This window comes from Podarcis gaigeae (assembly GCF_964106915.1).
Source record: "Podarcis gaigeae genome assembly, chromosome: 3".
NCBI lineage: Eukaryota > Metazoa > Chordata > Lepidosauria > Squamata > Lacertidae > Podarcis > Podarcis gaigeae.
Window position 1 is genome coordinate 71,847,416 of NC_139680.1, and position 22,028 is coordinate 71,869,443.

Consider the following 22,028-nt stretch of genomic DNA (forward strand, 5'->3'; position numbering starts at 1 on the left):
AAATGAATCTTCCTTGAACCCTAGTGGTGTTCTTCATTGAGGGCAGCAAGTGAGTTTAGAGGGTGCACAGTAGGCCACCTTCTGCACCTAGAGCTGTGGCCTCCAGTGCTTCACCAGCATCTCCCACTCCCATCCTCTGCCACTCCTCTCACTTGGCCTATAATGTAAGGACAAATCTTAGAAGGAGCTGTGGCAATCGGTGGCCCCAGAGGAAAGGTAGCAGGCATTGTGGCATTGGCATTCTCATGGCTATACATTTGAGCAGGAGAATCAGTTTAATCTACCTACAAACCAATGGCAGGCATTTGAGCAAAACTGCAATACCTCACAGCACATGATTGTTAAGAATTGTTGGGAAACTAGGCACTCTGAACACCACGTGTTTCCTTAAGACTATATATTTGATCACTTGTAGCTGTACAAAACCCAAAGGCAGAAATCTTTTGAAGTGGGTATTAAAGGGCATAATTAATTAAATTTGCAAAGTGCCAAGATCAGGTAAATTTTGGGGAAGCTACCACAAACTGTCAGAAAGTTTATCTTCTCTGCTGTTAGCCATACAGTGAAAAATCTACAGGCTTAGCTCATAAATATTTCTCTTCACAGCTAAAAAAAAAAGCTTTGGCGTGGGGGAGGAGGTCATGTGCACTGGAAGATGCTCGACTGTTGTCATTGCTCAAGTCAGATGTATTTACCAGTCCAGTCAGTCTTTGCACATAGAACTGGCTGTGTGTGCCCACTCATCGTCTTTTGCCTCAGGCAGCCGAATGTCTTGGAATGGATTTGCCCTTGCCCCCTGCATCTTGGCCCCAATTCAAATTGCTCTCTAGTGGCTTCCAGTCGTGGAACTCCCACATGACCCCTAAGGTTGAAGAGCAAGACCTAGAGCAGAGAGCAGGTAACCTGGTGTGTTAGCCCAGCACCAACTGAAGCCTATTAGGGAATAAAATACTCTTGTAAACATATCATAGGCAAGTCCCTTTGGAAATGATGATCTCGCAATTAAAGTTGCCACATTCGGTTTCTGACGTGTGTGTTCCTGCAAGGCTGGTCTGTCTCTTGTGCCCTCTGGCACTGGTGTGGTGGTGGAAGAAAGAACCTTAGAGTTTCTGGGAAGAGTCCTTAGTACATGTGGATGTTGGCAAAGAAACGTATTTAAGAGTAGGGAATGGAAGGAACAGTCATTTGTGCTCTTCATCCTCTTAATTAATGAAAGAATGATAGTATTATCTTGCACAACTTGGAATTTAAAAGTGGCGTAGTTTATTTATTAAAAAAAGTATTTATCACAACTGATGCCCCTACAGATTTAAGCAACACAGTGGAAAGGATGCAAAGGGTTGTGGGGTTTTTTAGGAATTAAAACAAGACTTGCATATGGAGTTATGAGAGAGAGAGAGAGAGAGAGAGAGAGAGAGAGAGAGAATAAATGCATAACAATAAATCACATTTTTTTGGGAAATACATTGCAAAGCCCAATATTTCAACAAAGAAAAAAAGAACCCTATGCATTAATAAAAGTTATATAGTTATCTTTTCAAAAATGTTCTCAACTTTTAAGTAAAGAAAGGGATGGTAGGGGAACACTTACACACACACCAATCTCAACACTAATCACAATAATCTACAGAGTAGATTATTTTCAAAAGATCCCGCTTGTAGTTACTGTTTTTCACTGTTGATGATGGAGTCATTCTCAACATAATTTGTCCAATATGTGTTTAATGGTGTGGTTTCCTAAAAAGCAACAATGTACAGTTCAGCTGTATATTAATAAATTACGCCATATGGTATGATCAATTTAACAACCAAGAAAATAGCATATGCGCATGAACAGTAATATAAGCTTGAGCAACAGCTGTTTTACAATGCCAACAATTATAGTACTGATCCTATATATAAATGGCTGGAAAAAGCATGTTGTACTTCACAAAAAAATATTTTTTTACCTCTGAGATAAGAGGCCTAATTGACTTGTATTGCAAAAAAAAATTACACACATATACACGATTAGATTAATTTGAAATGTATGGCAGGTACTGCAAATTTGGTCTGTACAGAATTATAGTAGCATTGAGAAGAGATGTATGAAAACTGCATTTTTTTATTTTACAGAATGCCCATTCACATTAAAGACCCATTGTTTCCTTTCCAATAAGGTTTCTTTTAGATGAACCTGATAAACCAGGTTCTGTGAATTAGTGACATCATACTAAGTAATGGACTCGATAGAGGAAAGGAAGAAAGAAGTATGAACCTACCACAACTTGAGCATAGAGAGCAACATCTCCCAGAGTTAAAGGCACAGGAACCATTTCAGGCTGGGCAAAGGTAGAGATGTTCTGAGTTTCAACTCTATCAGGGAAACTGAAAATAACATTATTAGAAATTACAACTTTATTTAAGTTGTGATATCCATCTACCAGGTAAAAGATTGAATGGACACAAGCCTCAGTCTACAGGTTATATGTACTCACATTTCAAGAACACTTCTATCTTTATGTTGCTTCAACATCTTTTTGTTTTCTTTCAAAATTCTTAATGTTTTGGTGGAGTCCTTGCAATGCATTTCCTGCAGGTTTCTACTTACTAAAGATGGAACCAAGTTTTCCTCTATTAAGCTGTTGCTCTGATTCATTCCAGATCGTTGATGGAAATTTGGATACAAATAATTCATCTTGAGACAATGAAAACAAAATTAGTATAATGCAAGGCTTTTAAAAAAATGTCATTTTGAAGCAATTAAAATGATTAAAAATGAGTCTAACATGAAATGTAACAATCCTATTTACTAAATTCAAAACTCAAACCTACTGCTATTTGAACCTTAAAAGAGGAGAACTGTGGATACTTCTAACTTAATACAGTTGACCACACACAACCTCCAAAGTGTCAGGTCGGGGTGTGTGTGTGTGTTATGAAGGATCGGGATGGCTCCCATTATCATTTTGTAGTAGTTGTTAATACACCCATCTCTCAGGCATTTTTTTCTGGTTCTCTTCTAAGATTCACCTACTGGTAGTGAAAACTCTTACTCTTGTCAGCTGTGCCCTGCTGCTTCAATTGCTGACCAATCTCAAACAGGGCCAGCCCATCCATAAGGCAGACTGAGGCATCTGCCTCAGGTGGTAGAATCCAAGGGATGCCTCTGGGACGTGCTGCACTGATGCCGGAGAGGCAAGGAGAATCAGCTGCAACAGGATCCAGGTTCCGGCAAGATTGCTGTGACATTTTTCAGGGCTCTTGCAAAACAGACCCAGAAGCTACAGCTGTGCCCATGTAAGCAAGGCTTTGGCGGGGGAGGCAAGTGGGGGAAGACAGCATGTGGTGCATTTTCTGAGCAATGCTTTCCCATTTCGCCTCAGGCGGCAAAACAATGTGTCTTTCCTGCTAAAATACACAAGCAAGCTCCTGGCATTCTCCACCTTACTTGGTTAGAACTAGAATTTTTCCTATTGAGCACATATTTCCTGCAGTAAATGTAGGTTCCTTATTTTCCTAAATACAAAGTTTCCATGTGGTTATATCCCAGGTAAAGTGTGCTCTTTGAACAGCGATTCAGTACTGAGTTCAACATCCACTGGTGCGTTTAAGTGCTAAATGCCATTAACACACTTTGGGGAATTATTTCTTAAAACTCCACAGGTAAGTCAAGTTTACTTTAGTGTTATAACCTTTAGGTTAAACAACATAGAGTATCAAGTGGCATAAACAAAGACAGGGGCCTAATTCAAATCAAAGGCATATCGAATAATGTTTGCCTGCATAGAATGCAACATTTTTCATAGCTCATTGTTGTGATTACTAACCAGATCATGCACACTCTGCTGTGTTCTGACATCTGTAAACTGTCCGTTTTGTTCTAGGAGCCTAGATAGCACCAAACAAAAAACAAATCAAGAAAAGAAACATGGATAATAGATTCTTAAAAATAAAGCAGGTATTGTCCTAGCTGCTTTTAGTTCCCACCCACAATCTACTTGATTTAGTGGCAATGCATTATAATTGTTTTAAGTGTGCATGAAAGCAAGGAAGCCAATGGTTGCTCTGGGGCACAGTAGAGTTACACATTTTGCCCGCAAAGTATCTCATTAGAGTTTGATCCTTCCACAACTGATCCTAAGAATTTTTCTTGGCACCATCTCTCTCTTTTTCTCTCTCTCATGTGGCTAATGCAATGCAAGAAGAGTCATTTTTAATTTGAACGGTACCTTCTTGTTCCTGTGAACTGATGTGGGCTTCAATATACGTATCACTGGCCACCAACCACCATTTTTGCAATAAGGAGGCTATCCTCAAGTGTGGCCAGTTCACCAAGACAGCCAGTCAGCAAAATACATTTGCTAAAAACTTTGAGCATCACAAAAATAAAACAGGCTGAAGTTCATTTTAGTGTAGGTGATCCCCAGCTCACTGGTCCCCACATGCTGTGCAATGAATTTTTGTCTAATCCGTTGAGCTGCTAAAAGGAAACATATAAACATTCATTCTATGTATTATACACAATCCCACCTGCTACTATTCAAAAAGGAAACTGTCCAAAGAATCTCTTTTAGAGCTCTATTATTATGAGAATGTATCAGGCCTGTCCAGGGCAAGGGAGGAGGGGCTTTATTTATTTAGCAAAGAAGCAAGCAAATGGGCAAACTCTTTGCTGCCCAGGCAGGACCTTCCTCAGCAGCTGTGAGGCCAGAAAACCTCAGAAACAGAAGGAGCAAGGACAGAGAACTATGGTTTTTGATTTGGCTACAAAGTTCAGCCAAAGATGGTCAACTACTGTAAATTTGTTATTTCATTGCTTACTTCCACTGAATGAACATTACTTTAGATATTTATTAAGGCTGCAAGCTGTGACCGTAACAGTCTTCACCATCATTTCAGGAAAACAGATTATGAATTCTTAGGATGATTGCTGGTAGACTTGGTTGCTAATGCTTCACCCTAACTCTTCTGGAAAAAAGACTTATAGCCTCTAAAAATTCTGTTATTCATTGCCTATACATTTTTAAAGCCTCTTTTGAAAGCTTTTAATGCAACAACTGTTTGAACAGACAGCATTGTTTTCCATAATAAACTCAAATCTGGCTAGGTTTATTCCGAAGTAAGTTTTGATAACTTATGGGAATTAGTTGCATGAAATCACAACTGCTTTTTACCGTGATCCTTAAATGGCTTCTTTTAGCTTTGGCAAAACTACAATAGGCTTTGCCAGCATGGTAGTTTAAGCACAGAGTCATAAAAGCCATTTATAAAGTGGTATACTAGACAAATGCCTCTATGTTATGCAAAGTTATTACCAAACTCACCTCCTGGATAATGCCATGTTAAGAAGAGAAAAATAATATATATGGTGCAATGAGTGAAGTTGCTGCTCATATTTCCGATTTTGTTTGCATGTTTTCTTCTGTCAGTAATAATAAAAAAGCATGTTAGAGCTTATACACTAGCCTATCTAAGCTTTCCCTTTAAGCTGCAAAGGGATGGCACTCTGCTGAACTCACAAACATGAGGAAGGAAGGAAAATATCTAATAAATATATCATCTCCCAGCATGTAATCACATCCCGACAATCTGCACATTCATTTTTTGGAGCCTCAGCCTTACTTAATGGATGACATAAGGAATGCATGAGAATTGTCTCTGTGAAGCAGTTTGCAGAGTTTGCCAGTTCCAATGGAATTATGGACTTTGGTGTGACATAAACCAGGAAAGGAAGGAGAGAAATATAGTGTGCAAAGGGAGAAGAAGAGAGCATGTGAGCCCAATGATCATTCAGGGCTTGTTCACTTGGTGCTACATGTAGAATGGCGTTAGGTGAATGAGCTTTGAAGGCTCTGTTCCATCTCAATCAGCTCAGGGATAAGCAAAGGAGAGGAATGCTAAAAGTATTTACAAATGCTGGAAAGCACCACAAGAATGGGAATATCATCACTGGCCACCAACAGAAAGTGACACCGTGGTTGCAGCCTGCTTCAGTACTACTGAGATGTTATGTCCTGGAGGGATGACCTGTATGGAGAACTTGAAGTTTTGAGGAGGGTGTGTGTGTGCAGCTTTCAGAAAGAAAGCGGGGGAAAGTCACAGGGTTGTATGCAGAGCTGCCTCAGCCGAGTTCTACTTACACATCAAGACTTCCCCTTCCTCTCCTCCCCCTGTGTGCTCCCAAAATCTGGAGGGTTCTCCAACCTTGTGGAGAAGATTTTGAGGGCATGTGTGGGGCTGGGGGTGGAGAGAGAGGGGAAGTCCCATTGCACAAGTGGAAGTCTCTTGCATGAGCGGAACAGCAGCATTTGACACAACCCAAAGTGAGCATAGCAGCAGGCATACAACTTACAGCTGCATTCATGGGCAAAGTCCAATTCTATCTACAAATATATGTGCTCTACAACCATATGTACAGTAAAGCAACCAATGTCAGCAGTACTTCAGAATAAATTGTTTGTAGATCATTCACAACTTGGCTCCTTCATCTCATCCTTAATTGTATTGCAAGCTTTTCTCAGGAACAAAACTTTCCTTAGTCAGGAACTCTGTGCAGATAAACATCACCTCCTTGAGGCAATGGAAATGGATAAAATGAAGAGTACTTTCTTTTATCCCCAGTGTAAATTGTGGGCCTGGGAAGTTTTGAGACGCTTAATTGCATTTCTCTTTCTTGCCCCCCCTCCCAAGCCAATTTCTCTGTTTAACATCTAGTCTGATGAAGCACTTGGGATAACATCAAAGTTTGGTCTACAAAGATACTGGCCAAGTCTAGATTCTAGAATATGCTTAAAGCATATCACAACTTTGGCCCAATTCCAACTGACTAGAAAGCCAAAGGTAAACCACCATTTATCAGCCTTGATTCTCATCTGTATTTATAATACTGGCCTACCTCTCAGGGCAGTTTCGTAAGGAATGCAAAGATAATGAACGTGATGTGTTTTGAACATTCTCAAGTGCTATTTCATTATTATACTAAATAATGTTCTTGTTAAAGCAATACCACTACAAAGGGCCTAAGATAACTTCCTATTCAAAACTTATTTAAGGCTGCAGTTGTAACCCCAGTAACCTAGGAGCGAGAAACATTGGATTCAATGCGACTGAGTGGACGTGGTTAAGATGGCACTGTAAGATGTCAGTGGCGTACTAACAGAACAGGGTTTGGCTGAAGTAGGTTCCTTTTCAAAACTTCAGACCTCCATTGAAGACTTTCATTCATTCAGTGGCACCCACCAAGTGTGACCGTGTGCAAGATAGTCAATGTATTTTACCATACTACTTAACATTTTTATTGACCTGAATAGCAAAATAATAAAGACAGGTATGTCATATGTATATTACTTTAAAATGCAATAGTTTTCTACCCTCTACCAAAAATTTCAGAAATCTTATTCTGTCCTTGTATGATTGAAAGGCCCACGTTGTCCATCCAGTTGAATTTCAACAGGAAAAATTGGCCAAAACAAAACATCTGCTATACTTTTCAACGACTTAAAGAGGACGAACTGTTGTCTCTCACTCTCACTGCATAAAATCCAATGAATCTATCAATGCAGCTACACTGCAATACTTTGAGTTGATATGCAGGAACAATATTAATCTATTATTGTGACCCACATGCTTATATAACAATACATATGATGCTCGATTCTTATTCCTTGGGAAACATTGCGGTCTGAAATCATCTAAACGATGAAACAGTAATAATATAAAAGGGTTTCAAAGAAAGACCTACAGGAAAAGGTAATCAATGTAAGCCGAGATTTATAGTCCTAAATGGGAGGCAGCCCCAAACCTGCTCTCTATCTACATAACTGATTAGGAAGCCTGATTACACCTTTAGGAGGAGGCTGAGTATCCTGGAGGAAAATGCAAGAGGGGAACCTTTTGAAAGAAAGGCAATGTTGACCCACCCCTGGCATGGTTAAGGAGCAAACTTCCCCAAAATTAACTAATTCCCCTCACCCCTCTTTACAATGAAGGATGCATGGACAATTAGGCAAACTAAACAGTATCAATGCCTGCGTCCTAGTTTTACTGCTGTTAAATAAAGTCCCACCAAAATCAATTGTAGTGCAAAGGGCTTTGTTTGCTTTTTGGTATCTGACCCATGATTTTAGGGGGGGTTGGGAGAGTAAATGACACTATATTGAGTGCCAAACATTTATCATTTAATATAACCTCACAGGCTGGGCTGATAAAAGCAGCAGTCTTGGAGAGTCAGAACTGTTAAGCTGGATGGGCTCCAGATAAGAGAGTGAAACCCACCACTCCCCTTGACTTTGTAGTTCTCTAATCATCCTATGTAAAGGAGACTTGTGAATCTTCCTAGCAGGAAGCAGCTGAAGGCACAGTAGCCTAGCCCCATTGTGAGAGCTCTTTTTACCCAGCTCATCGCTATTATCATAATAAAGGCTTCCCTATCTCCTCCTTTGGGCCTCAGCTTGAGCTTGACTCTTCGGAAATTCTCCTCCATACTGTAGCACTCTGGCTTCTCCAGACAGAGAATAAATAGGACTTCCCCCACTAACCCGTGTCCCCCCTCACCTCAAAACAACAACAACAACTATTACTACTATCTTCCTCTGAAGACAGAGGTGGGATGGGGCAAGCCTGATAAAGATTACAGGAAAGAACTCACCACCTGCTGAGTCCTAGATGGCTCTCCAAGTCTTTTCTGCACTTCAGAAAGCCAAGAAAGCAGCAACTGTGGGAGGAAAATTGGGGGAGAAACCCACCTGTAAGCAAGGGGGAAACACCCCCACCACAAAAAAGAGGTTACAAAGGCAACCATATGATCCATTTTTCTTTTCTGTTTTTGCTCTGTGACAAATAAACACAGCTGCCTCTTTGGTTCTGCCGACGGTTTTTTTTTTAATTATTATTATTAAAAAGCCATTAAAGTCTATGAAGATGTAAGAAAGATAAACTGTTAGGCAAGGCAGTACACGAAAGTAATTACTCTTGTGGAATAAAACAGTAAATCACTTGACTTCCGGCAGCATTCAAGAATATTTGAAGCTGTCTGTTCAATAATTATTTATTGGTGAATGCATTTCTGCAGTAAACCAATAGAGGGCATCCATGGAAATAAGACATCTTAATATTGGCCAACCTTGAGTTCATTGATAAGGCAGTCTTTCTTATTGAGGTGTGTGACTCATAATTTCAGGTTAATGCACTGCAACTATTATCTACTTCTGTGACATTATTCAAAGTGATGGGGTGGGAGGGAAAGAAGGTAAATTAATTATAACCCAGGATAGGAGTTGAAAATATTCAGACGTCCTCAGACCAAGCTACACATTGCTTTAATTCTGTGTTTTTTTAAAAATGTCTTCAATACGTTCACTTTTATTCCGAAGGATATACAGCTGCAGAGCCCTGCTCCTGATCCACTTTCCTGTCAAAAATCCCCCAGCTGCTATTTTCACCCCATGATGCAACCTGTTTTTAGCTCAAAAGGCTTATTTCCCTCACTAGTCTATGGTAATTTTTAAATGCACATTTTAATTTTAATTTTGAAGGGTCTTATGAATCCACACATAACTGTAACATGCGTATTTCAAAACAAAACAAACCCTGCCCTAGTGGCTCATATCTTAATGTACCTGAGACAGATAATTAAAAAAAGAAATGGTCAAAGTCCTTCTGTTTTCCCTTTTTCTTTTGGTAGACTTCAAAGGTGATCTCTCCCCTTCCTCTCCTTTACATTTTAGTGTCTGCTCTTCTGCAGCTGTCAGCTTGCTCCCGAGTTTCATGGCGGCAAATCTGCCTCCTCATGGCCCATAAAGCTACAGCATTGGGGATGGTGGTATGCAGGTGTGGAAAAGGGAAAAGTGCAGGATGAGCCTGTTAATGATTTTTCCGTCACCCCATGCTGTGCTGCTAGAGAAAAGGGCTGACTGCAGAAAGCCACCTTTCTTTGTTTGCAAAGGTATCCTCCCCACCGCAAAGGTGTTGGTTTTTCACGTCAAGGGCTGTTTACTGAGATGATTCACCTTATATGGCTTTTTAAAATGCTTTGAGACTCTAATTAGACATAGAAGTGGAGTCACACAACAGCGAAGACTTTTACTTTCCCGTTAACTTCACCTTGCAAATGTCTATATCAAATGATAACTCCAAGTTGTTTAGGCTGGTGTCACTGTCTGCTGGAAGCAGGGATGGAGGCAGGCAAAAATCTATTCTTCTGAAGCCTAACACAACTCTCCTACAATCCAAATAAAGTTAGTTGTGACTGAGGCTGAATGAAGTTGTAACGTGTTTACTATGCAGTAAGACCCAGTGAAAATAGTTACTTCCAAGTTAATGTGTGGAATTATACTGAAGGCCTCACTAAAACCAGAGGAACTAACTTAGAAGGCTTTCAATGATTCACAATAACCACTAGCTTTAGCTGAATCGGACTACTCACGTTTAATTCCCAGTGGAAAAGTAGTTTTGATTTTACCGCAACTGCTACATGCTATGAGTCAGTGGCAAATTTTTTTTAAAAAAAGACCCTCTGTCATCTTGAGTGTGCACTCCTCTGAACTGCACTGAAGTGAATGAAAAACCAGTGATTTAAAAATGTTTTGTTAATAGTGTTATCACCAGAACATATTATTTCAGAATACAGTCTTTTAAAAAAAAACCCAAGAGAAAAATAGGGCTTGTGTGTCTGTGTTTATCTCTCTCTCTCTCTCTCTCTCTCTCTCTCTCTCTCTCTCTCTCTCTCCATATATATGCAGGAAATAAAACTAGGCACCCAGTGCTTCAGACAGAGGGAATAAGTAAAAAATGGTGTGCATATAAATTTTCTGTGCCAGCTAGCCTTGCTTGGAATGGAATTTTGTATTTTATATTCTATTTGATAATCCATTGAATGTTTGAAAAAAGGTATACAACTAAATTATGAAAACGGCTCCACCAGGAATGGCATTAATGTCAAGGCTCTGACCACACAGCAAAGAGAAGGGAAGCAAGAGAGGCTACAGGGCAGATTATATGTTGGCTCCACATCTCCTTTCTGTGAGATATTGAAAATGGGATTCTCAGAAAAAAGAGGAAAATATTATCATGAGTCATTGCTCTGGCAGTTCTCCTTGACTGCCAGACTTACCCGTATTTACCCATCCACTAGAAATAAGTAATGATCTTATTCTCTGTTTGAGCAGCTAAATGGTAATGTTGACTTGTGAGAAACAAAATCTCATACCTCTCTGCCAAATGGTGCAAAAAGTTAAGCCTCGCATGCAGTCTAAGCTACTAAAATAACTCCCTTCTTTTGGTCAGTTATGTAATAAAATGAAATAATTACGTCTTCTTTATTAATAAATTATTTTGGCATGGAATGTTATTCAACAAGCCACTTCTGGCGGTTAGTTCAAAACAGGTATCAATAATCATTACAATGGATTAGCAAGAGCTATTAAAATCTATGGATCATAAAAGAAATATTTGCATGGCTAATGCAGGCTTGTATACAAAGTCCTTTTCCTGCTCACCATGGGTGAGTAGGAATTGACTCTAGGCAATCAGACAACGACACTGGGAAAGATGGAGTTCCACACCCTCTCGGGTCATCAATTTACCAAAAAAGGATTAAGAAAGAAATGTGTGGGCCAACTGGCTACTAAACAATATTTGCAAACAAAGCCTGATGAGAACAAGGGAAAATTCAAACTAGCACAAGCCATACCATATTTAAGATTCACCTTAATTACAGAGCAGGCTAGAGGATTTCAACCTGTCCTAGGATGTGTTGGGAGGAGGGCTTTGAATCCAATGGACTCCAAGGCCCCACCTTCCCAATAGCTTTATTTCCTCCTCCTACCAGCGGTGGAGGAGGGACAGCTGCTAAGGTTTTAGTAGTTGCAACAAGGTGTCCCCCTCTGGAGCTCCTTCTGCTGGCAGAAAGGGAGTTCTGCAAAATCCTATGGCCCTTGGAGTGCCCTCCTAGAGACAATAGGATTGCACCCAAAAACATTTATTGTTGTTGGTTCATCCTATTTCATTTCTCATGGATGCATTCATACTCCAATAGCAGCACGCAAATGGCAATGTGGGAACAAAGTATGTAACCTTCTCTCAGATGCCCCCTTCCCTTGTGCTGCTATGGGTGCAAGTTGCATATGTCATCAGCTGCAATGTCAACTGATGGGAAATGAGGGCAATGTTGATCTGATAAAATTGTGGAATTTCTTAGAGACAGGAAGCCCTAAATAAAGAACATAAGAAACAGGCTCTAGATGGAATTCTGAGAAAAGCAATAGTCCTCAGTGAATTACAGTTTTTGACAGAATATTTTTTTAAAAAATGTCTGGCGGACAGAGGGAATTGCTACTCAGACTATAATCTGGTACTTTCTATGTACCAAATATGTCACAAAACTGTGCATTTGTTGTCAGAGTAATGGAGTATTTTGAACACAGTTCCCACGCAAGCTACTGAACTGTTTTGCAATGCCAGGAGAATAATTGTAGGAGCACCAGAAGTATAACTCACCTGTTCTAATCTAATCTTTTTAAAGGACAGGAAGGCCTGAGGTTTTCTCACCTACCATTGAAAACATCTGCTCAGTTTCTTGCTGGGTCTTTACCTGTTTCCTCTCATGAAAAGCTGGAGACTGGCAGGTGTCAAAAGATGGCAACAAAGAATCTGTATTCTGTATGAAAATAAGAGGGGAATCAAATGCTGGATTTCTGTTGCTCAGCACACACACAATTCACAATATTATGATGAATTTATTAAATGCATAGTATTTTAACATTTTACCTGCCTCAAAGCTGAAAACTACAAATAACCAAAACAGAGAACAACGCTGATTTATGGTTCTTGTTTAACTTATTTAGCTGAAAAGGCAGACGGGGAAGAATGAAGACTCTATTCATCAATAAATAGGGATAAATCTTATTTTTCATTAATATAATCCTAAACCTTGTAACACGTTAGACAAGTCAAGGAACACCTGTTTCTATAGCATAAAAATATATGGACTTATGTACATTGTTTAGATATTTACTACTTAATTATATTATTAAAAATGCGGATAATGATGATTAGCAGCTGAATTTGGAATTTGTATTTTTATGTAATGTTGTTTTTTTTGCTGTGATGTCAACCACTTTGAGATTTTCTAAAATATGAAGCAGCATACCAAAATAAAGTGAACAATAATAATATTTACTAGATCTTACTTTTCCAGTGAATGAAAACTGAGTTCTTATATGCCAGTGATTTCACTCTATTTTCCCATCTAAGGATGTTAGGTGAGAGATTTATACACAGGACTTACACAGACTCTGTGTTCAAGATACATTTTCAAATGGATTCCTATATTTATAACTGTGACTAGGATTAACCTTTCTGTAACAAACTATAGAAGGCAATAAAAAATATGAAATGACCAGAAAGAATGGCGGGATTAAAAAAAATCAGATAAATTAGCTCTTCTTGTTCATAGTGCAAATATATATATATCAAACTCTGCCTGGAAAAGTGATGCGTTTTAATAGAAATTTGAATTAGCCCTGGTGCAAATGAAAACAGTCAAACTAAACTGATAGATATGGGGGGGGTATTGGTCATTTCAGGACATGTGACTAATAGAACCCAACAATTCACAATCTCTATGGAGGCAGTGGGAATTTCAGTGTTGACTGCTGCTAGCTCAAACAACTAGGAGAAATTGGCCCACGTGAGCAGTAATTGGATCAGAGTGGCGATTGGCTCGAGGTGATAAAATGGCTGTAGCACCTATCCTACCCCAGTGCTATTACCAACACTTCTGCTACGTGCCAGTTCCCCCACTTCCAGTTTGTTGCTTTAAACACTCTTCCAGTTGATGGAGGGAAATGTTACCTGGTAATTGCCATGTAGAAACTACACTTTTTCATCACTTTATTAATATTCTGGATATTTGGTGTAAAAATGCACAAAAGTGAAAGGCCCAGGTGTTAAGTATTGGGAATAAAGCATCCAAACTTCCCAGAGCCTTAGGAAAACGTTAGAAGGAAACAGGAACAAAGGAAGTGAAAGAGAGTTGTGCATTTTCTTTCAGCGTTTCCTACAGAACATGAGGAAGGATGAGATATGTGGTGAGATGTATTAGCCCTCTTCACACAACCCACGATTCACATGGGGGCCACTTTCCCATGGTGGCCCCCACATGGCTGCAGCATATATGTGAATATGGCTAACCAAAGGGGCAAGGCCAACTGGATAGGTCTCTTTGCACTTCCGTGAAATCAGGGCAGCGATCGTAAGCGAGACAGAAAGAATAAACTGAGCAAGACTGCAAGAAAAATTAAGGTTTCAAAACAGAGATTTTATTGCATGTGTGACTATCACAGATTGGTTTTCTTTTCAGTTAAAGAATGCCATGCAAACTGATATCATTAGTACTGCTATAAACAAATCAGGGCAGCATCAAATTTTGCAAAAAGGCTGACATGTGCAGCTAGTTTGTTCCTGACTTGCTTATACCATCCCAAACCGTGATGCCACAATTGTAACTCAGGGGAACTAGCTGAATTTTTAAACAAATTTCTCCTGAGTTGCAAAAAACAACTTTATTGGAAAATGTTTCACGAATGAAGTCCGCAAGTCTAGGTTTCCTGTTACAACTCCTAAGTCACAAGACTGCTGTATCCTGACTCTGCACGCATGCAGGAGCCATGGCAAACATCTTTGTTACAGCAGATTGTTTAGTTTAAGCACAAGACAGCTGAACAAAGAGAGGATGGGATATTAGTCTTCCTGAGTGTGTGCCACATGTTGGCCATCTATTTTACTGTTGTTCTACAAACAATAAACTTCTCTTTGAGAAGCATCCCATATTCCATCCCTTCCTTCTACCTCCCCACCTCACATTCTACAAATAAGAGTTAAAAGAAACCCAGAGGTTACACAAAACCTATGCACAACAACTCAAGCTCATCATGTTGTGATGCATGTAATTTAAATTAATGCTGTATTGTTTTTAACACTCGATTGGGAGCCGCCCAAAGTGGCTGGGGAAACTCAGCCAGATGGGCGGGGTATTATTAATACTACTACTACTACTACTAATAATAATAATAAATAATTGAATTAATTAAAAAAACCCCACCAATATCTGATACATGTGAAAATGAAGATGGTAACTGTTCAGGTAAAAGATGGCCGAAGAATGAAGAGTTTATTTTAAAAAAAAAAACTTTTGTTTTTGCAACAGATGCAAAAGAAAAAGAAGAAAAGTTTTAGAAGTTTTGAAGAAATGGCAACACTGGACAAGGACAGACAGGAAAAGAAAGAAGGATGCATCAATGGGTTCCCAGAGTTGTGTTTATTTGGAAGACTGGTGAATGGTGATGTTTGGAGTAGTGATGGAAAAGTATAAGGAGGGATGTATTCTTGTCTAAATTCAAACTGAGATTATGGTAAGCCATTCAAGAGAAAATGTTGAGAAAGGTGGAGACACAGAGACAGAGGCCTAGTTTTAGCTTACGCTAACCTTATCTTACACAGAATGAGATGAAAAAACAGAGTTAGAATAGACCTCCCAGAACAGAGGGCAACAAGAAGAATAGATGCTGAAATACTTGGACTCCTTCAAGGAGAGGGAGACGTGAAGCAAGAGCTAAAGAAAATGTTAGAGAAAAAGCTAGTTGAAAGTTGATACTGACCCAGTTATACAAAAAGCATAGCTCAGCACGATGTGAATGAACACCAATGAACCCAAGTGAAAAGTTGGGCTCATATACTCTCCTCCACCCTGCAGGGGAGGACTTCTGATGAGTTTAGTTCTTTTAAAGAATCTCAGCTTGGTGTTACATTTGAACCAGGGATCCTGGCTTAAAAAGCCACTTTAATAATACAGCTTAATAACCCGTGGTTAGGGGAAGAATAACACAGGAAGAGATGGAAGTGAAGACACAGAAGGGGGCAAGGTGAACTCATTTGTAATGGGAGCCAGGAGAAGAACAAAAGGAGGTCATTTAAGAAAATTCATACCAGATCTTATCAGTCTCCTTGAAGAACACAACAAGAATATTAGCAGAGTTGCAAGAAAGGATTTAAATTGCTGTTTTAAACAGTTTTTAATTATGTTTTTTTAGTGTTGTAACCCATGCTGGGACCTTAGGGTAAAGCCTTCACCATGAAGGGTGGTCAATTAACAACAACAACAATCTATAATGTATGAATTTGGAGGTAAGAAATCAGTGGCATAGTAGATGATCAAATCTAGTCTTTGGCTCCCCTACACCATTTCCAGTAGAATCATTGTTCCGAACAACAGGACAATGAAGAACTGGGTACAAAGACAGCACAGCTTTGATCCAGCAAGAAAGGAATATGGCTCTATACATCATATACAGTGAAAGGTTTTTATAAAAGGAGGAGTCCAAAACTAACCAAACCTCATTTCAAAATTACAAAAGAATGCCAACGGTCAAGACAAAAGCAAGTCCACAAAACCAAACCAAATATCTAAAGGCACTGCTTGCTCTTTTTAAAGTTCTTGTTTCTAGAGGTGAGTGGATATGATACTTATGAGAAGACGACCACTTGTTTTGTTTTAGTTAGGATTCTTGCACTAAGCAGTCAAAGTGTGCCAGCACTGGAGTGAGCGATATTATCGGGTGTTAGCTGCAGCACTCTGATACATCCTTGAGAACTAGCACATCATTAGTGATGCCTTCACAACTAAATGTTCAGGCCCTAGGTCACAAGGCAGACAAAACCAAGGATGCTCCCAGTTCCCATCTACGCTTCACCAGTTTAAATATTTTTTAATAAAGTTGTTTAGATGGATTTTTGGCACTTGATTTAAACTTCTCAGTGTAACTACTCTTCCACAGTTTGTGTGTGTTTGTGTATCTAGTTAGCTACCTAGATATGTGAGCAACTAACATGGTCTAGGACTTGAAATGTACTTCATTTTACAGGTTAGCTGGGATCTACTTAACCATCTAATTAACAATTACTTTGCACTTCAGCAAACGACAGTGCAATATGGAACACAACAGATGCTCTGAATATAATAATAGATATAGACACCTATTATTTTCTGTCTTTTTGAACAAAGTATTATTATTATTATTATTATTATTATTATTATTATTACATTTACATTCTGCCTTTCCTCCAGTGAGCTGAAAGCAGTGAGCATGGATGCCCTCCTCCCCATTTTATCTTCACAGCAATCCTGTTAGACTAAGAGACAGTGATTGATCCAAAGTTACCCAGTGAGGTTCATAGCTAGTGGAGATTTGAACCCGGGTCCATCACACTAACTTCAACCTACAAATTGATCATACAAGTAGCAGAAACCAAATTCAAAAACTGGGCAAGAGTGGGTTGACATTTGAATGAGTGCTATAGCTTTTAAAAGCCAGTCCCACAGGCTCGGATGGTGAACCACATAGGAAAGAATAGAAAATAGCCTCCAAAATGCAAACTAAGCTCAGACTTGCACCAGATTTCTTGTGCTATATTGGCCACATTTCTCAAGAATAATATTTCTGAATGAGAGGAGGAAGAGGGGCTAACTGTACTTGGATTAAGAGGGAAAACGACAAAACAGGCATACACACATACAGTAAAGGTAAAGGTAAAGGTACCCCTGCCCGTACGGGCCAGTCTTGACAGACTCTGGGGTTGTGCGCCCATCTCACTCAAGAGGCCAGGGGCCAGCGCTGTCCGAAGACACTTCCGGGTCACGTGACCAGCGTGACAAAGCTGCATCTGGCGAGCCAGAGCCGCACATGGAAACGCCGTTTACCTTCCCGCTGGTAAGCGGTCCCTATTTATCTACTTGCACCCGGAGGTGCTTTCGAACTGCTAGGTTGGCAGGCGCTGGGACCGAGCAGCGGGAGCGCACCCCGCCGCAGGGATTCGAACCGCCGACCTTTCGATCGGCAAGTCCTAGGCACTGAGGCTTTAACCCACAGCGCCACCTGCGTCCCCCGCATACAGTAAATAACCCTAAAACGACTTGGGGAGAGAAGATTTCCTCAGCCTCCTTTGTCTATAATGTGCATAAATGGCTGGGGTGAACAGGGATTTGAGGAGAATCAGTTTGGGTGAGAGAGACATCCATTGGTGTAATAGTTATTGAGACCTGGTTACAAGTCATCGGTTCCAGTAAGTGAACATTTTCACTGCTTGTTGCGAAGCAGTACCAAATACTGCAGTAGGTGGAGAAGATTCTGCAGGTGTAGGAGCTCTCTATGTCCAGCTTTTGCCCAGAATAAGAAAGGCTTTGCTGGGTCAAATCAGGCTGCACTTAATAAAACATTACATTTCCAACAGCAGCCAGCCTGTAGTCAATGGCTAAGACTTGCCAAAATTAGCTGCTAGCATTGCCACTGAGCTTCTAACCCCCTTAGTAGGAGTCTAACAACTCAAAAACATGTAGAATGAAAAGAGAAGCAAAAGAGCAACTTTAGAAGTTGAATATTATTTGGCATACATGGGAAAGAATGGTTTGTTTCCTAAATGAAAAAAACCTCACTTTATTTGCAATGCTTACTCTGTTTATTTTCTTCCTCTACAGTTATTGGTAAAGAATAAATTCTTTCAAAAATGAGCAATGTCAAGATGCCGAATTCAGCACATATCAGAAAGCCACGATTTCAGAAACAAAGCGAATTAAAAGATTTATTATGATGATGATTCCAGTTGTTGAAAATAGAAAGGTGGAACAGTTCACAGAATTGCTTGGCCTCCTTTGGTTTACTCGCCTTGGCTAGATAGGAAGCTGCCTTACAGCGAGTAAGACCATTTGTCTCTCTAGGGTCAGCGTTATTTATAGCAGCTCCCCAGGATTTCAGATGGAGGTTCTCTGTCAGCCCCACCTGGAGATGTCTGGGATTGAATCTGGAAGACTTTCTGAAAGCTAGATGCACATAGCTTGCTTTATTTATTTCTTGCTCTTAGCTCTCTTTCTATCACACTGTAATCTCCAATAAGATTTGAATTCAGTTCCAAGATGCCCTTAGGCATTCCAACAATATAAAAGGTGCGTCTCCATTTCTCCATTTTATTTTCTTCTCACGTATCTGTGAACACTTTCCCCTGCTTCCCTCAGACACACAGTAATAAGGATTCAGCCAAGATATATTTGTCTTAGGCCAGGCAAACAGGGGCCCATGTGGTCTACCTTTGACTGGGGTAGGATGAAAGGCTAACAAGGCCCTCCTAACGGTTTGGTGACATCTCCACTAATCCTCCCTCCGTTGGGAAACAATTACAGAAGTCACCCAGAAGTACCTGCAGGAAAGAATTTCTAAGGCAAGTCCCAAAGAGATTTCAGTTTCAGACCCAAAGTAAAACGTTTTCTTCGCATTCTAAAAAATGTCGTTGGGTTTGTTGGGAGTTTCTCAGGAATGAGGAGCACTACTGATCCCAATCTGGCATGGAATTAATTTATGGATATCAGTACATGAACATGTGATGATGTAGCTTAGACAGATCTTTAAAGGGCAAGACAAATTTATGAAGGATTAAGTCTTGTCAACAGCTGTTAGTCGTAACATTTTGGACCTGCAGGAAAATGTTGAAGTATGAAGTGTTTCTGTTCCAGACAGACAGCCATGCCTTCCTCCAAAATACTCAATTCCTCCTCCCAGCCTCCCCATAACAGTTAGCATTCTCTGGCCACTGGGCTATTTGTCAAGTCCCCCCTCCCTTAGTTCCTCCCTCAATATTTTTGTACTTGAGGAAGCTTTCGAGGCTTCCCCAAGCCAGCCAGTATCTCCTTGTTTAGTGGTGCTCTTTTGCTACTTCAGCAAAACACCCACAACCTGAACAGCAGAAACAGAGGGAATGATGGTTAAAAAGAAACCTCCATATTCAGAGTATATACGCCTCCCGGCACCTGGGGCTGGGGCAATCATCTATTTGTCTCCAATATCACCTTCATGCTCTGATTGTGGGCTTTCAAAGGTATCCAATGGCCCATTTTTCAGAAGCAAAATGCTGGGCTATGTGAACCAATTCACTACAAGAATTCTTACCAGCTTAGCGCCTGTCAAGGGTGGGAAATGGAGAGTGCTTTACCAATTCACTCCTTTTTCACTCCCCGACTATATATCCATCCCTGAGGCCTCAGGGGGAGAAGCAAAAGAGGTAAGTGCTGCTTTTCCAAACCTACCCTAATGCCCCTCCAAATTCCAAAACTTAACAGCCTGAGGAGGAGGAGGAGGGTGAATAATGCATTCAGGGTTGGGGTGGATAAAGAGGTAATGCTACCAACTCCAGCAGCTGGAGTGAGATACAGGATCTGCTCCCTCTAACTGCAACCTGTTTATTGTGCCCCTTTGATGGGCTACATGACTGTCTCCAAGCTCCTCTAAGGCCATGTTCTATATACAACTGTGGTGTCAGAAATGGTATCAAGCATTCCAGTTTGTGGTGACCTTGAAAATTTTGCTCTTCTCAGAAAGTATCTTATGATTATGACTTTTTTTCAGGACATGATCATTATATGCTAATGTTCTACCACCTTTATTCTGTTTGCAGTGGTGTAGCGTGGGTTGTCAGCACCCGGGGCAAGGCAAGTAATTTGCGCCCCCTAACCCGTGGATTTGCGCCCCCTAACCCTAACCCCCCAGATGTTGCGCCCGGTGCGGCTGGCCCCCCCTGCAACCCCCACGCTACGCCACTGTCTGTTTGGCTTTCTTTAATATGCTGTCAATCTTCAATCTTACACCAGATTGTGGCTCCTTGGTCACCTTTCAGGGGGCATCAAGAGTCTCATGTTCTCTAAGCACCCACCAAGAACAGACTGAGGTGAATCTGCAAGTTCCTACTGAGGCATAGCATGTAATATTGACGTACTCCTTTTTACTTCAGCATGGTAACTGTCATCTAAAATGTAACAAGTTATCCAGAAAGTTTAGAAACTTTATTAGATACCTCAAAGCTCATAATGATAAATGGCATGTCAGACTGCAAAATCATGTCTCTCCTTTTGTTAGAATTCAGAGAATGCAATAAATACCAGAGTAAACAATTCAAGTTGCAAATTAACCCTTTAGCCAGATCCAGGAACCTGACAACTTGCCCAAAGCACACTGCTTGGTACAGCGGACTGGAAGCATGATGTGATCATTACACAGAAGTGTGAAGAGCTCAGCCATCCCTGCATCCTTTTTTCAGGGCACAGCTGGTGAACAGTACACAATTAAATGGAGAAGGGCAAGGGGAGATGGTTAAGGGTCTAAGGCAAGTTTGGATCATTCATTCTTCTTTTAACATTTTCTTCACTGCTCACCCTCTCCCCTAAGAACTCCTAAGTACATGTTATTTAAAGAAAGCTGAGTTCTCGACTGTGGTATCTCTGTCTGCTGTCCCATGAGCTCAGAAACTTCAGGATGTGACGGGCCACAGATTCTGCACAACATGTTTCACACAAGACATCGTCACATGTACCAATTAAGTTCATAACCAGAGGTCATAGAATCATAGAGTTGGAAGAGACCACAAGGGCCATCGAGTCCAACCCCCTGCCAAGCAGGAAACACCATCAGAGCACTCCTGACATATGGTTGTCAAGCCTCTGCTTAAAGACCTCCAAAGAAGGAGACTCCACCACACTCCTTGGCAGCAAATTCCACTGTCGAACAGCTCTTACTGTCAGGAACTTCTTCCTAATGTTTAGGTGGAATCTTCTTTCTTGTAGTTTGGATCCATTGCTCCGTGTCCGCTTCTCTGGAGCAGCAGAAAACAACCTTTCTCCCTCCTCTATGTGACATCCTTTTATATATTTGAACATAGCTATCATATCACCCCTTAACCTCCTCTTCTCCAGGCTAAACATGCCCAGCTCCCTTAGCCGTTCCTCATAGGGCCTCATAGGTACCACTGTATATAGTATTAGCTGAACTCAGTTTAAATGAGCCAGAAAGCTTTTCAAATGTTGAGCATATTTTAAAAAAAACCACCTATATTTTATCATCGGACTCTTTAAAATCTCCCATTTATGTTGCAGAGATCAGGCAGAATCCAAATGGTTGTGCTGAGAGAGTCCAAAGATGAAATATAGTTTCAGAGCTCCCAGTCACCGCACC

The 22,028-nt window shown here is 40.4% G+C and overlaps 1 protein-coding gene across 8 annotated transcripts in view; it reads right to left on the minus strand.

The window, feature by feature from the left end:
• Nucleotides 1–1,240: 1,240 nt before the first annotated feature.
• LOC310841457 (uncharacterized protein) overlaps nt 1,241–22,028 on the minus strand; it is a 50,474-nt gene continuing 29,686 nt past the window's right edge. For 4 of the 8 annotated variants that reach the window (XM_083732573.1, XM_083732579.1, XM_083732572.1 and 1 more), the window contains 8 exons: nt 12,572–12,637; nt 8,630–8,695; nt 7,803–7,847; nt 5,307–5,404; nt 3,810–3,870; nt 2,478–2,677; nt 2,262–2,367; nt 1,241–1,737 (listed from right to left, as the gene is read on the minus strand). In XM_083732573.1, the coding sequence (XP_083588699.1) occupies nt 1,663–1,737; nt 2,262–2,367; nt 2,478–2,677; nt 3,810–3,870; nt 5,307–5,404; nt 7,803–7,847; nt 8,630–8,695; nt 12,572–12,637 (717 nt within the window). In that variant the 3' untranslated portion in view covers nt 1,241–1,662. The remainder of the gene's footprint in view (nt 1,738–2,261; nt 2,368–2,477; nt 2,678–3,809; nt 3,871–5,306; nt 5,405–7,802; nt 7,848–8,629; nt 8,696–12,571; nt 12,638–22,028) is intronic. The other 4 variants (XM_083732576.1, XM_083732575.1, XM_083732578.1 and 1 more) reach the window with 4 other exon arrangements.